This window comes from Neoarius graeffei, chromosome 4 (genome assembly GCF_027579695.1).
Source record: "Neoarius graeffei isolate fNeoGra1 chromosome 4, fNeoGra1.pri, whole genome shotgun sequence".
Taxonomy (NCBI): domain Eukaryota; kingdom Metazoa; phylum Chordata; class Actinopteri; order Siluriformes; family Ariidae; genus Neoarius; species Neoarius graeffei.
In genome coordinates, this window is record NC_083572.1 from 104148395 (window position 1) to 104163582 (window position 15188).

Here is a 15188-nt window from a genome sequence, read left to right on the forward strand (position 1 = left end):
CTTTCGAGCCCTCAGGTGGCACTGCCTAAGAAACCGTCATGCTAATGTGACAAATATAGCCACATGGGCTCGGGAGTACTTCGGAAAACCGGTGTCACTTAACACAGTCCACCACTGCATCCAGAAATGCAACCTGAAACTGTATTACACAAGGAGGAAGCCATTCCTCAATTCTATGCAGAAACACTGCTGATTTCTCTGGGCCTGAACTCATCTCAGATGGACTGAAAGACAGTGGAAACGTGCTGTGGTCAGATGAGTCCACATTTCAGCTTGTTTTCGGGAAAACCGTACATTGAGTTCTCAGTGCCAAAGGTGAACACGACCATCCAGTTTGTTATCAGAGAAAGGTGTAAAAGCCAGCATCTGTGATGGTATGGGGGGCATCACTGCCCATGGCATGGATGAGTTGCATGTGTGTAAAGGTACCACTGATATATTGGGGCATATATTGGGATTTTAGAGAGACATATATATCAAGATGATGTCTCTTACTGGGAAGTCCATGCTTATTTCAGCAGGACAATGCCAGGCCTCATTCTGCACAGGCTAGAACAGCGTGGCTTCATAGACACAGAATGCTTGTGCTTGACTGGCCTGCTGCCAGTCCAGATCTGTCTCTGATTCAGAATGTACAGTATGGCGCATCATAAAGAGGAGAATCAGACAACAGCGACCACAGACTGTTGAGCAGCTGAAGTCTTGTGTCAAGCATGAATTCCAACTGTAAAACTGCAATAATTCATATCCTCAGATTCCATATGTTTAAAAAGTGTGATTAAAGGAAAGATGATTTAACACAATGGTAATAATGCCTCTGTCCCACCTTTTTTGAGTGTGTTGTAGGCATCAAATTTTGACTTTGTTTATATTTACAAAATACAATTAAGTTGGTCCGTAAAACTATTGAAAGTCTTTTTTTTCTGTGTACTTTTGTCAGTTAAGTAAACGTTCACATGAATTAACAAATCACCAATTTTTGTTTTTGTGGCATTTTGGAAAATATCTCAACTTTTCTGGAAATGGGGTTAGTAATGCACTAGGCTGAGTGCACCACATACAGCAGAATGAGTCTAGTGCGCCATACGAATATGTCTGAACTTAGTGCATTATATAGACTGAGAATGCTAAAATGTTGTATGAGAGATGTGTGTATCTGACTTACTTTCTGTCCAGGTGGTCCCTGGGGTCCAGTGTCACCGTTAGGTCCAGGCAAACCCTAAATTAAAACAAACAAACAAACAAACAAAAAATGAGAACATACACCTAACAAAATAGCTGAGACACTGTCACGATGTCATTGTCATTTTTGTGATTTATCTCTCTGTTCATAGTCAATATATGGCTGTTTTTTGAGAGGTTTTTAGATACTCGTGAAAGTTTCTGTGAGGAGACATTTATTGAAGTACTTTTTAGAAGGAATCTCCAGTGTCAATGCTTTGTAACAGCTGTCGGTAAAGCTGTAACACTTATAAAGACATGGGAACGTTTTAAGGAAAGCAGTGGCGGCTGCTGGTTTTTAAAACAGGGGAAGCCCATTTTACGCATTCATCGTAAAACCTGTAGGCCGGATATCAAAGCATAGAAAGGTGTGCCCCATTAGCATAGTGAACTAGACAACCCTACCTAGTGGCAGAAAGTATTTTTGCTTGTACATTTCATGTTATAGTCTGGCTTGCCAGGCTAGTGCCTCATATCCTTAATCAAAAATATCAAACATCCAAAAATCACTGGCTATTCAACGAAGAGCCTTGAACATCATACCCTGATATGCAACACAGAGTCTTTAACACAACACCCAGCTGTGCAACACATCCTTGAACATCTTCTGCAACACAGTCTGGAAATTCATAACCAGGTAGGCTATGCAACACACAGAACCTTGAATATTATACCCAGGTATAACCTATAACACAGAGCCCACCATTCTCTTAACATTACTGAACAATATACACACTTCAGATTCATGAACATTATATGATGCACACTATTTATACACAAATTCTGCCCTCCGCTCCTTTTCCAGAAAATGGTCTGTGACCCTGTCATACTAGCTGGTTGTGCTTTCCAGAGACTTCACCAATTTCTGTTAGCAGCTAGCACTGCAGATCCCAATAAGGCTCAAGCTAGCCTACAACCAGATAGAACTACAAATGAAATAAACGAGTGAATTCGCGAATGATCAAACTGATAGAATGGATGAAAGTTAACGGAGCACAACGAGTAATATTTACATTTATTTACAGAGTAATGTACAGAGACATCAATGAGAAGAAACGTTTATATGAAAAGAAAGTCGGACAGCACTTTGGCACACGACTACACTTTCTCGACATCCGCTGGGGACTGACTGATCATACTTCTGTGTTCCTCGCCGAAGTACCGCCCTCCTCATGTCTTTCAAACACTACCTCCAATAATCCTTCATCAGCCTGGCTTCTTGTCCCTCCCACTGTCTCGTTTAGTCCCAGAGAAGCCCGGCTTCCCTGGAAGTGATGATTTTGTCGATTTTAACCAATAACAACTAGCCGAAATTGGCTGTTCAGAGCCGTCTCATAGACTGCAATGGATACCCGGCTGCCAGCCATAGAGCCCATTGAAATAAGAAAGGTTACAGCCAGTGTTGCCAGATTGGGCGGTTTTAAGTGCATTTTGGCGGGTTTTGAACATATTTTGGCTGGAAACGTCAGCAGTATCTGGCAACGCTGGTTACAGCCTAGCAGCAAAGGTGATTCTCGTAGCGAACTGCAAGTCCATCAGACATCACTCAAATAAGTTACAGGATAGTTATGAACGTAAATACAATCTTGGGCATATATTATGTTATGCAAGTTATTGTTTTAATGAGAATTCAACGTCGTAGATGCTGCAGTTTGGGGAGAGAATTTTAGGGGAAGCTCGGCTTCCCTTGTTGTCTCTGAGAAATCACCCCTGAAGGAAAGAGGGGTTTTGTCACTTGTAGCAAGCTGCATGTTTTTTTGTCTTATAGAGACTATTGATGGATCAAATGTCTGTATCTGTTATAATGTAAGTGATAACAGGAAGTAACTTACTTTGCACAACATTAAATGTAACTCTAAATGGATAAAAAGTATGATGTGTCATTCTTTAATTGATACTCATTGTCAAATAAAACAGTTTGGGAAAATAATAAACTCCTGTCAATGATTATTTTCACAGTCCAGCATAACACTGAGTGTTTTATTATTTACTTATGAACTAACCAACAGGAAATAATGTAGAACTTGAGAAGTGCAATAAAACATGTGGGAAAGGGTGAGATGATACACGTATAACAACATACAAACAACAAACCTGCAGTCCTCTGTTTCCTCTGATGCCCACTGGACCTTCAGGACCCTGTTAGGAACAAATCACACAGAAGATCTGGATCAAAATCAATGAGCTGTCCATTGGATGGTCAGCAGATGCTTAGTCCATGACTGTGTATAGTGTGTGTGAGGAGTAGCAAGCTCACTCTGTCTCCTTTGATGCCAGGCATCCCGCATTCACCTCTGTCTCCCTGGAAAAAAAGAAAAAAAAAGCAGCCGTGATTTACTTAGGTGTAAAAACATGTACAAACTTACAACTAAAATCAGAACAACAAAAGTGGCAGGAGAATCAGATCATCAGGGGAGTACCAGTACAATACCAGTATTTGGGTTTGCACTTTAGGTAGTGCACTTTATGTACTTTATGTATCTTTATGTGTATTGTCATCATTCGTATGAAATTGTCAATGTCGTGTTGGATGTTCTGTGGCAGCTATGTGTTTGTCCAAGACAAATTTCCTCCGGGACAAATAAATATATCTTGATCTTGATTTTTTCATGACAATAAGTGAATTTAATAAACTATGTAACCACCATAATTCTTACCTTTTCTCCTGTACGTCCCGGTTTGCCCTGATGACCAAAAGCACAGCCACTATGTTACATAATGTGATGAAAATCAGATTCAGCCCATAAAAAATAAAGAATAAAACAGAGACTGACCTCAGAGCCGTTTTGCCCTGGCAACCCTTGATGTCCTCTCTCACCCTACAGGAAGCAGAAAGTCAGATTTTAGTCATGTAAAGTCTGACATGTACATGTCAAAGGATTTATTACCTCCGTCAACTGTGTTGGAGGAGGTTATGCTTTTGCTTTTGCTGGTTTGTTTCTTTGCTTGCCTGTTCCCAATGTAACTCAAAAAATAGTGAACAGATTTTGATGAAATTTGGTGGAAAGGTAGTTTATGGACCAAGGAACAACTTCACATCATTTATAAATCATACATCACTGCAACACCACGGTGTTCATAAATGAGGAGTGAATGCAAAATGATTTCTAAATAACATCCAGAATTTTCGATTAATGTTAATTTGTACATCAATGTTTTCATTTTAACATCTAGAAGGCCTCAAATTTGGAAAGTGCCAATCAAATCTTGAGGAGAAAAGACTATACACAGTCAATCACAACATGTCATTATCTCCGCCAACTTTGGTTATGTTTTCACCTCCGTTTGTTTGCCTGTTCCCAATGTAACTCAAAAAGTAGTTAATGGATTTGGATGAAATTTGGAGGAAAGGTGGACCATGGGCCAAGGAACAATTATTTAGATTTTGATGCCAATCCAGATATGGATGTGAATCCAGGATTTTTGTTGTTTGTTCCCAACGTAACTCAAAAAGTCGTGAACAGATTTGGATGAAATTTGGTGGACAGCTTTAGTATTATCCTAAGATCAAGTGATTTGATTTTGATGCTTATACTATGTGATTTGGCGGAGGTATGAACTCTACCGAGTGCCCTTCCAGTTTCAATATATGCTCACTTCAGAATAATCTTGAAGAAATTATAAATATATTATGGAACATTGGCTTATGCTATGACCAAAAAACAAGTCCTGTAGACACTCTGAGCTGGATTACACACTGTCTGTGGGAAAATGCTACATAATGAACTCTCTAGCTACCACTAGCATTCACTTCTGCTTAATCTTTTGGTTATTAAAACACTCTTGTTGCTATCTTTGCTGATATATTTGTCTGATCGAAAAACATTCAGTCAGGGGTCTAAACTATGAAAGGTGCAAATAGAATAACTGTATATTATCCTAATAAATGTGACCAGAGGTACCAACATTGCTAACAAGACAATCCTAGTGCACGCCATAAGAAGAAACGTTATGAAATTAGTTTATACAGTTGTTATGTAAAAATGAATGGACTAAGTATGTGTCCAGTGTGTAGCCAATCCATATAATACAGTGCATAACGATAAAGTATATAATGTAAAAAATAATACAAATTACTGTATATACAGTACTAGTCAAAAGTTTGTACACCCCTACTCATTCATATGCCTTTCTGTATTTTGTATTTTCTACATTGTAGAACAATACTGAAGATCAAAAATATGAAATAACATCTGGAACATGTATGGAATTTTGTGGTAAACAAAAGTGTTAAAAACAAAACTATGTTTCATATTTCAGATTCTTTAAAGTAGCCAGCATTTACCTTGATGACGCTTTGTACACTTTTGGCATTCTCTTAACCAGCTTCATGAGGTAGTCACCTGGAATGCTTTTCAATTAACAGGTGTGCCTCATCAAAAGTTAATTAGTGGATGAGTTTCTTGCCTTTTTAATGTGTTTGAGTAAATAGTAAATAATAACAGTACAGTAAATAGCCCTGTTCCATCCACAACTACTGTAATCCATACATATTATATCAAGAACTGCTCAACTAAGTAAAGAGAAACAACATCCATCATTACTTTAAGATATAAAGTGACTTTTAATTCATAAAAATAAAGAAAAAAACTTGAATTAGAAGCTGCGTCCAAACTTTTGACTGGTCCTGTCGGAGAGTATGATGAATAATAAGATAACAAATGGAATTCATGAAATTAAATCAAACACATTGTCAGGAACATGTTCTTGATTCTAAGATCCCTGTTCTTGGCTGCAGGGGTGGGACCCAGTGTGTTCTTCTGTTTTCTGTTGCATGCTGAGATGCTTTTCTGCTCACCACGGTTGTAAAGAGTGATTATATGAGTTGCTATATCCTTCCTGGCAAAAAAGCTCGAACCAATCTGGCCATTTTCCTCTGACCTCTCTTATTAACAAGGCGTTTGTTTCCACCCACAGAACTGTCGCTCACTCACTTGCTCACTCACTCGATGTATGATTTTTGTACCATTCTGTGTAAACTCTAGAGACTGTTGTGTGTGAAAACCCCAGGAAATCAGCAGTTCCTGAAATGTTCAAAAAAAAAAAAAAAACAGTCCGTCTGGCTCAAACCAACACCCATGCCACAGTGAAAGAAAGTCACACTTCACTGTGAGATCACAATTTTTCCCATTCTGATGCTTGAACATTGTGAACATTAACTGCAGCTCTTGATTTGTATCTGTATGATTTGATACATCGTTTTGCTGTCAAGGGATAGTAACTCATATAATCACTCTTTACAACTGTGGTGAGCAGAAAAGCATCTCAGCATGCAACAGCAGAAGAACACATTGGGTTCCACTCCTGCAGCCAAGAACAGGGATCTTAGAATCAAGAACAAGTTCCTATTAAAGTGGCCGGTGAGTGTAGGTACAGTTGGTATCTTGTCAAAAAACTTTAACTGTGCATGTTGGCACCTCTGCATTTTATATTAATAGCGGAAATGTTTTACTGACCTTCTGCCCTTTCGGCCCTGGACTTCCATCATCTCCTGGTCGACCTTTTTTCCCCTGCCATACAGAGAGAGAGACAGAGAGAGAGAGAGAAAGTAAAATGTAAAGTAGAGACAAGACACATATTATTGGGAATGAACAAATAACATGTAGTTTGCAGTAAACAGGTTTTCTGTTCTTTTTTCACTGGCAGAAAATGCTTCAAAAATCTTGTCCATGATGATCACACATACCCTACAGATGTGCTGGATAGAAATTAGGCTCTACAGCTGAACAGATTTAATTTACATAATAAGCAGTAATGGATTTGGCTTATTTCTCCCCATGATACAACTCTGTGAATAAATAAATACCCCTGATAAAGAGAAGGAATTCAATGAATGTGTTGTAGCTTGCAGGTTAATTATCGCGAGATTCTCCATGCTTGAGGTGAATGCTGAAAAACATCTCACTACCCAATTATCCTGAATTACTGCCTTCTTGGTCAAGAATAAATACTTCCAATTATTTATCCTTACAAAGGAATAAAACCTTACAAACACTGTGTGTAAAGGAGAGAGGTGAAAAGAAACCGAAATCCTCCACAAACTCTCGTCTTATTGTCTCTAAATATCTAACGGCTCAGCTACTGTGAAGCTCTGCAGGTCGGTATAACAGCTTCACGGCACATTGAGTCTTCATTCGACCTAAAAACACACATCATACTCTTCTCTACTCTGAGAGAGTGTGTGGAAATTCTGTCTGCACCAGAATTATTGGCGCCCTTCAAAAAATACGCTGTATAATACAAACATTACACAAAATTAAAATTTTTAGTATTTGCTGTTGGTGTGGTGATGATTTTGTTTTGGTACACCGCTCAAAAATCTGTTTAACTGGTTTGAGATCTGGTGATTGTGAAGGCCATGGCATGTGGTTGATATCATTTTCATCCTCAGTAAATCATTCAGTGAGCTCTTGTGTGGGCGGAGTCATAATGGAAAAGACCATGCCCATCAGGATCATAGATTGGGGTGTAGTTACTTACAGCTGGCCCACTTGGTCCGCTCTCTCCTTTCTCACACACACACCTTTTCTCCATAGGACACTGTAAAAACACACACACACACACACACACACACACACACACACACACACACACACACACACACACACACACACACATAAGAATATGGTCCATAGAAAGATGTGATGACTTCATGATTAAATTACATTTTTTAAATGCACACTCACCGCCTCATCTGCCAACTCTGTCTAGAATAGGAAAAAGGAAAAAATATTAATTCAATTTTGTGGTGAAAATCTCCACATGCCTCAGCATTACATTCAAGATCAGCAACCACTTTGAGTTACATCATTACACTACACAAGGCTTGCGAGTGGGGTCAGTTTTATCAAAATTGAAGTTGACCACCAAAACATGAAATATCTCGTGTTCATTCTGTCTGGAATGAAATACAAGTCAAAGTACATTTAGAAATCACTGCTTTCTTTTTTTAGTTTGCATTTTCCACACCGTCCCAACTTTTTCTGATTTGGGGTTGTACAGTTCACTGTGATATACTGCGATTTCATTCGACACTCAGACAGAGGCGCTGGACTTCATGCTGCTCCTTGCTCGAGGTGATGTCATGCAAGAAAAATAGGCTTCAGTTAAAGGGGAACTGAAGGCAAATTTTTTATTATCAAAATTCTATTTATCTCATTTTATTAAACATAGGAATGCATTTTTGATCGCTATTTTGTCACTGCTATAGCAAGTTATGAGTGTTTGAAATATGTGATGTAATATATCAGTCCATATGTCAAAGCAATGGCCGTAAACAAGATTCGTTGAGACCTATGTGAGACATCATAGGACGGAAGTAAAATGTACAGCGGAAATCAAAGTGACCAACATCTGCCAACATTGTCAAAAGACGAGCGCGCCCTCCTTCGAATGCTGATGTAATCAAGCTGGAAGTTTTGTTTGTTTTGATAGCAATCAGGAAAGTTTGAAAAAAGTAGGCAGTAATCATCATTTAAACTCATTTTTGTGCAATATTTCGTTTGGAAACCAGTTTTCAAAATGGCGGCACTGACACCTGGCTGACACTTCACATTTCGAAGTCTTGCACAAGTCTCGTGAAGATCGCGTGGATAAATGACGCCTGCCATGGACCAAACGCACTAAATTCAACATGGCTACAAACCAAATAGGCCGACTGTCACACTGGCATGACTGTGGTGTATCTTGGGTTTGTATGGGGTTCAAGGGGTGTAAAGTTATGGCGTACTGAGGCGTATGCACAGTGAACGATGTGTTGCCACGGCATAACCATTTTGTTAGCGTGGCATTTCGTTCTTACATGTGGCATTGCTGCTGCATACCTGAGACGTATCTGTGGCATTCATGCTGCATTCATTGTCATTTGTCAGAGTCAAGAAAGCATCATGCCAGTGAAGAAGTTAGGACCCCAGAAGGGCAAGGGAAGAGGGAAGACATCAGCCGCATCCACCCAGCCAGCCCTGGAGCCACCTTCATCAGACACGTCAACTAAAGTGTTCGCATGGTGTAATAGGTGTTCGAGCAATGTTCCCACTGCGTCACTGCTGCGTAGCTTTTGTTTTTACGCCATACACGTACAACCCCGATTCCAAAAAAGTTGGGACAAAGTACAAATTGTAAATAAAAACGGAATGCAATAATTTACAAATCTCAAAAAGTGATATTGTATTCACAATAGAACATAGACAACATATCAAATGTCGAAAATGAGACATTTTGAAATTTCATGACAGCAACACATCTCAAAAAAGTTGGGACAGGGGCAATAAGAGGCTGGAAAAGTTAAAGGTACAAAAAAGGAACAGCTGGAGGACCAAATTGCAACTCATTAGGTCAATTGGCAATAGGTCATTAACATGACTGGGTATAAAAAGAGCATCTTGGAGTGGCAGCGGCTCTCAGAAGTAAAGATGGGAAGAGGATTACCAATCCCCCTAATTCTGCACTGACAAATAGTGGAGCAATATCAGAAAGGAGTTTGACAGTGTAAAATTGCAAAGAGTTTGAACATATCATCATCTACAGTGCATAATATCATCAAAAGATTCAGAGAATCTGGAAGAATCTCTGTGCATAAGGGTCAAGGCCGGAAAACCATACTGGGTGCCCATGATTCGGGCCCTTAGACGGCATTGCATCACATACAGGGATGCTTCTGTATTGGAAATCACAAAATGGACTCAGGAATATTTCCAGAGAACATTATCTGTGAACACAATTCACCGTGCCATTCGCCGTTGCCAGCTAAAACTCTATAGTTCAAAGAAGAAGCCGTATCTAAACATGATCCAGAAGCGCAGACGTCTTCTCTGAGCCAAGGCTCATTTAAAATGGACTGTGGCAAAGTGGAAAACTGTTCTGTGGTCAGACGAATCAAAATTTGAAGTTGTTTATGGAAATCAGGGACGCCGTGTCATTCGGACTAAAGAGAAGGACGACCCAAGTTGTTATCAGCGCTCAGTTCAGAAGCCTGCATCTCTGATGGTATGGGGTTGCATTACTGCGGGTGGCATGGGCAGCTTTCACATCTGGAAAGACACCATCAATGCTGAAAGGTATATCCAGGTTCTAGAGCAACATATGCTCCCATCCAGACGACGTCTCTTTCAGGGAAGACCTTGCATTTTCCAACATGACAATTCCAAACCACATACTGCATCAATTACAGCATCATGGCTGCGTAGAAGAAGGGTCCGGGTACTGAACTGGCCAGCCTGCAGTCCAGATCTTTCACCCATAGAAAACATTTGGCGCATCATAAAATGGAAGATACGACAAAAAAGACCTAAGACAGTTGAACAACTAGAATCCTACATTAGACAAGAATGGGTTAACATTCCTATCCCTAAACTTGAGCAACTTGTCTCCTCAGTCCCCAGACGTTTACAGACTGTTGTAAAGAGAAAACGGGATGTCTCACAGTGGTAAACATGGCCTTGTCCCAACTTTTTTGAGATGTGTTGTTGTCATGAAATTTAAAATCACGTAATTTTTCTCTTTAAATGATACATTTTCTCAGTTTAAACATTTGATATGTCATCTATGTTCTATTCTGAATAAAATATGGAATTTTGAACCTTCCACATCATTGCATTCCGTTTTTATTGACAATTTGTACTTTGTCCCAACTTTTTTGGAATCAGGGTTGTATAATACATATGTGTGACGTATCAAAGCTGCTATAAGTAAAAAAAAGTAAAATTTATTTGTATGGCGCTTTTCACAGACAAACAGTCACAAAGCGCTTTACAATGTATCAAAGCCAAAAACAATAGGAAAGGAAGAAATAAAAATAATATAAATAAATAGTAAACAATAGCAAGCAAAACAAACCTAATAAAAAAGGTATAAATTAAAACAAATTCAAAGACAAAGTGGGCCCAGTTGTACAATAAGAAAAGCAAATAACAGATAAAAACAACCTAGCCAAAAGCCTGTCTAAAATAGTGTGTTTTTAATTGGCTCTTAAAAGCATTTAAAGAAAGAGCAAACCTGAGTTCAGCAGGTAAGTCATTCCACAACCTGGGGCCAACCACTACAAAAGCACGATCACCCCAAGTCCTAAGGCGGGTACGTGGGACAGACAGTAAGTTTTGATTATTGGACCTAAGAGAGCGAGCAGAGGATAGGGAGTGCAATAACTCAACAATGCTATGTATGTGCTACGGATTTTTAAGTGGCGACTTAAAAATACACTGCATCCTGGTGTACAAGAAGATCATATTACGCATCCTAGAGTATTAGCTATGTAAGCTGGCAATGCTGAGACGTTCCTTTCTTACTGCCACATATCGTGATATGCCGTACATACGCAAGGCATTCTTCAACCATTCTTTGATAGAACGACTTGTGTGCTTAGGGTCGTTGTCTTGCTGCATGACCCACCTTCTCTTGAGATTCAGTTCACGGACAGATGTCCTGACATTTTCCTTTAGAATTTGCTGGTATAATTCAGAATTCATTGTTCCATCAATGATGGCAAGCCATCCTGGCCCAGATGCAGCAAAACAGGCCCAAACCATGATACGACCACCACCATGTTTCACAGATGGGATGAGGTTCTTATGCTGGAATGCAGTGTTTTCCTTTCTCCAAACATAATGCTTCTCATTTAAACCAAAAAGTTCTATTTTGGTCTCATCTGTCCACAAAACATTTTTCCAGTAGCCTTCTGGCTTGTCCACGTGATCTTTAGCAAACTGCAGATGAGCAGCAATGTTCTTTTTGGAGAGCAGTGGCTTTCTCCTTGCAACCCTGCCATGCACACCATTGTTGTTCAGTGTTCTCCTGATGGTGGACTCATGAACATTAACATTAGCCAATGTGAGAGAGGCCTTCAGTTGCTTAGAAGTTACCCTGGGGTCCTTTGTGACCTCGCCGACTATTACACGCTTTGCTCTTGGAGTGATTTTACTCCTGGGGCAGGGGCGCAGATAGGATTTTTGAACTGGGGGGGATTGAGCTGTCAGCAAATGATTCCATTTTGTGTATAATTATATATATATATACTACCGTTACTGTTCAAAAGTTTGGGGTCACTTTGAAATGTCCTTATTTTTGAAAGAAAAGCACTGTTCTTTTCAATGAAGATCACTTTAAACTAATCAGAAATACACTCTATACATTGCTAATGTGGTAAATGACTATTCTAGCTGCAAATGTCTGGTTTTTGGTGCAATATCTCCATAGGTGTATAGAGGCCCATTTCCAGCAACTCTCACTCCAGTGTTCTAATGGTACAATGTGTTTGCTCATTGCCTCAGAAGGCTAATGGATGATTAGAAAACCCTTGTACAATCATGTTAGCACAGCTGAAAACAGTTTAGCTCTTTAGAGAAGCTATAAAACTGACCTTCCTGTGAGCAGATTGAGTTTCTGGAGCATCACATTTGTGGGGTCGATTAAATGCTCAAAATGGCCAGAAAAATGTCTTGACTATATTTTCTATTTATTTTACAACTTATGGTGGTAAATAAAAGTGTGACTTTTCATGGAAAACACAAAATTGTCTGGGTGACCCCAAACTTTTGAACGGTAGTGTGTATACATGTTATTTCACCTCCCTCACTGCCATCACCAGGAACTACCTGCAGGCCAGGACAATGATAACATTTTAACATAGCCTATGGAAAGCCAAAGTTTACACATTATCATCACGCACAGAAATTGCAAAACTAGTTTTAAAACCGCTAAGTTCCAACTGTTAAACATAGCGAGAGGCTGGGCTACATGTGTGTGTGTAAAGTGTAAACCAGTGCATCCTGACTTTCTAACTATGCCTGTGTGTCGCATGAGCGGCAGTCAGTCAACAACTCTTCGCAAAGTTTCCTTATGAAACACTATGCTCGCTGAAATTATGGCAGGGAACGCCAGATTAAACATTAAAACTGCCTTCTGAGCACTGTATCTACAGGCTACCACCGAAAGAAGGAGGCTACCAGAAAGGCTTCTCTACTCCGTACGATTTTACTTTCACTACGACATTACTTTGAACAGACTATCAAAAAATTGCAAGGTGATATGATAAAGTAAGGCACAGTTTACTTACAGTCTTTTTTTTTTTGAAAAAACGATGCAATTGTTTTCTGCCTTTTGGCACCCTTCATCATGCCGTGTTGGGGTCCTGAACTAGGAGGAGCTGTTCCCGATATACCTGTCAAATTTGTTGTGGGTAACCATAGCAACCAAGCTCAAGCTCGCAACCCGTGCAGTCTGCGCAGTTGCAACTATGTATGTATTTCGAGGACCACAATGGAAATAAGTATTTTTACTTTTTGTGTTATCCTCCTCAATATTTACATTTATATGTTCACATGTTATGTATATGTTTCTATTGCGAAATAAATCAATAAAAAAAAGTACTGCTGTGCACCGCAATAAACCGAATGATAATTAGTCTTTTGATTTTTCCGTGAGGTTTGCCTTATGCAAAGAAAGACAGCATAGACGTTTTTTCCTCCCTGTAAGTGGGGGGGGACCGAACGAGGTGAATTTAAATCTGGGTGGGACGAATCCCCCCCGTCCCCCCCTCTATCTGCGCCCGTGTCCTGGGGAGGGTAACAACGGTCTTGAATTTCCTCCATTTGTACACAATCTGTCTGACTGTGGATTGGTGGAGTCCAAACTCTTTAGAGATGGCTTTGTAACCTTTTCCAGCCTGATGAGCATCAACAACGCTTTTTCTGAGGTCCTCAGAAATCTCCTTTGTTCGTGCCATGATACACTTCCACAAACCTGTGTTGTGAAGATCAGACTTTGATAGATCCCTGTTCTTTAAATAAAACAGGGTGCCCACTCACACCTGATTGTCATCCCATTGATTGAAAACACCTGACTCTAATTTCACCTTCAAATTAACTGCTAATCCTAGAGGTTCACATACTTTTGCCACTCACAGATATGTAATATTGGATCATTTTCCTCAATAAATAAATGACCAAGTATAATATTTTTGTCTCATTTGTATAACTGGGTTCTCTTTATCTACTTTTAGGACTGTGTGAAAATCTGATGATGTTTTAGGTCATATTTATGCAGAAATATAGAAAATTCTCAAAGGTTCACAAACTTTCAAGCATCACTGTGCAATGGAATTGGCTTGTTATATTTTAAGGCTCCAGGAGAAATTCTGTATTTTAAATATTAATATTATTAATGAATATTTACAGCAAGCTTGAAGACTGTGGAAAAAATGCAGCAAAGTTTGAAGAAAAAGACAGGATAATAACAAAATAATAATCAAGTCACAAAAGAATCAAACTGTCCAAGAAAACTGGATTTACTGTACGCATTATTTTAACTAAAGCTAGACTGCCTTTCAGATTTTTCAAGTGTAGGTCATAAAAAGAATTTTCCTGACACCCAATTATTTTTGTTTAGTGGAACGAAACCTACTGAATTCGAATAACAAACTTCCAATTTTATTTTATTTTTTAAAATAGAACAATTAATGAATTTAGGGCCATGTGTCCCTAAATTCTCCGCTATTTTTTCCTGCTTCACCATGACCCAATTCAAGATACTACGTCATACATCACGTGGTGGGCTTTCCCCATTTGCACAAGGCATTGTGGGATACAAATTTGAAACAGGAGAGAAAAATGGATGACGTGAGTGTGCGAATGAAACGTGAAAGACCGACTACAATAACAGAAAGTGAGAAGAAAAGACATTATGTTCTATATGAAGGAAAGGAAACGCAGGACCAAACTAATAAATATCGGCGGTCAGCGAGCACCTCGGTGTGATCAGCTGTTCGTTTAGCGACAGAATGATGGAACTGTCAGTGCACGGTCAAAGGTAAACCTGTAGATGTCAGCAATGCAACACTATGGATGCCAGCTGCTGTAAAACCCAAAAGAAGAAGAAGGTAAACCAGCGCATGCGCACACGGACTTCCTCTGTCTGCTTAACTGCGCGAAACGAGCGATTTCATGCACATTATTTGCTTTAATCCCCTCAAATTA

The 15188-nt window shown here is 39.4% G+C and overlaps 1 protein-coding gene across 2 annotated transcripts in view; it reads right to left on the reverse strand.

The window, feature by feature from the left end:
• col28a2b (collagen, type XXVIII, alpha 2b) overlaps nt 1–15188 on the reverse strand; it is a 124033-nt gene that overhangs the window by 71953 nt on the left and 36892 nt on the right. For both annotated transcript variants that reach the window (XM_060920103.1, XM_060920104.1), the window contains exons 4-11: nt 7908–7928; nt 7702–7761; nt 6678–6731; nt 3996–4040; nt 3879–3905; nt 3479–3523; nt 3316–3360; nt 1166–1219 (exon numbers count right to left, since the gene is read on the reverse strand). In XM_060920103.1, coding sequence (XP_060776086.1) covers nt 1166–1219; nt 3316–3360; nt 3479–3523; nt 3879–3905; nt 3996–4040; nt 6678–6731; nt 7702–7761; nt 7908–7928 — 351 coding nt within the window. The remainder of the gene's footprint in view (nt 1–1165; nt 1220–3315; nt 3361–3478; nt 3524–3878; nt 3906–3995; nt 4041–6677; nt 6732–7701; nt 7762–7907; nt 7929–15188) is intronic.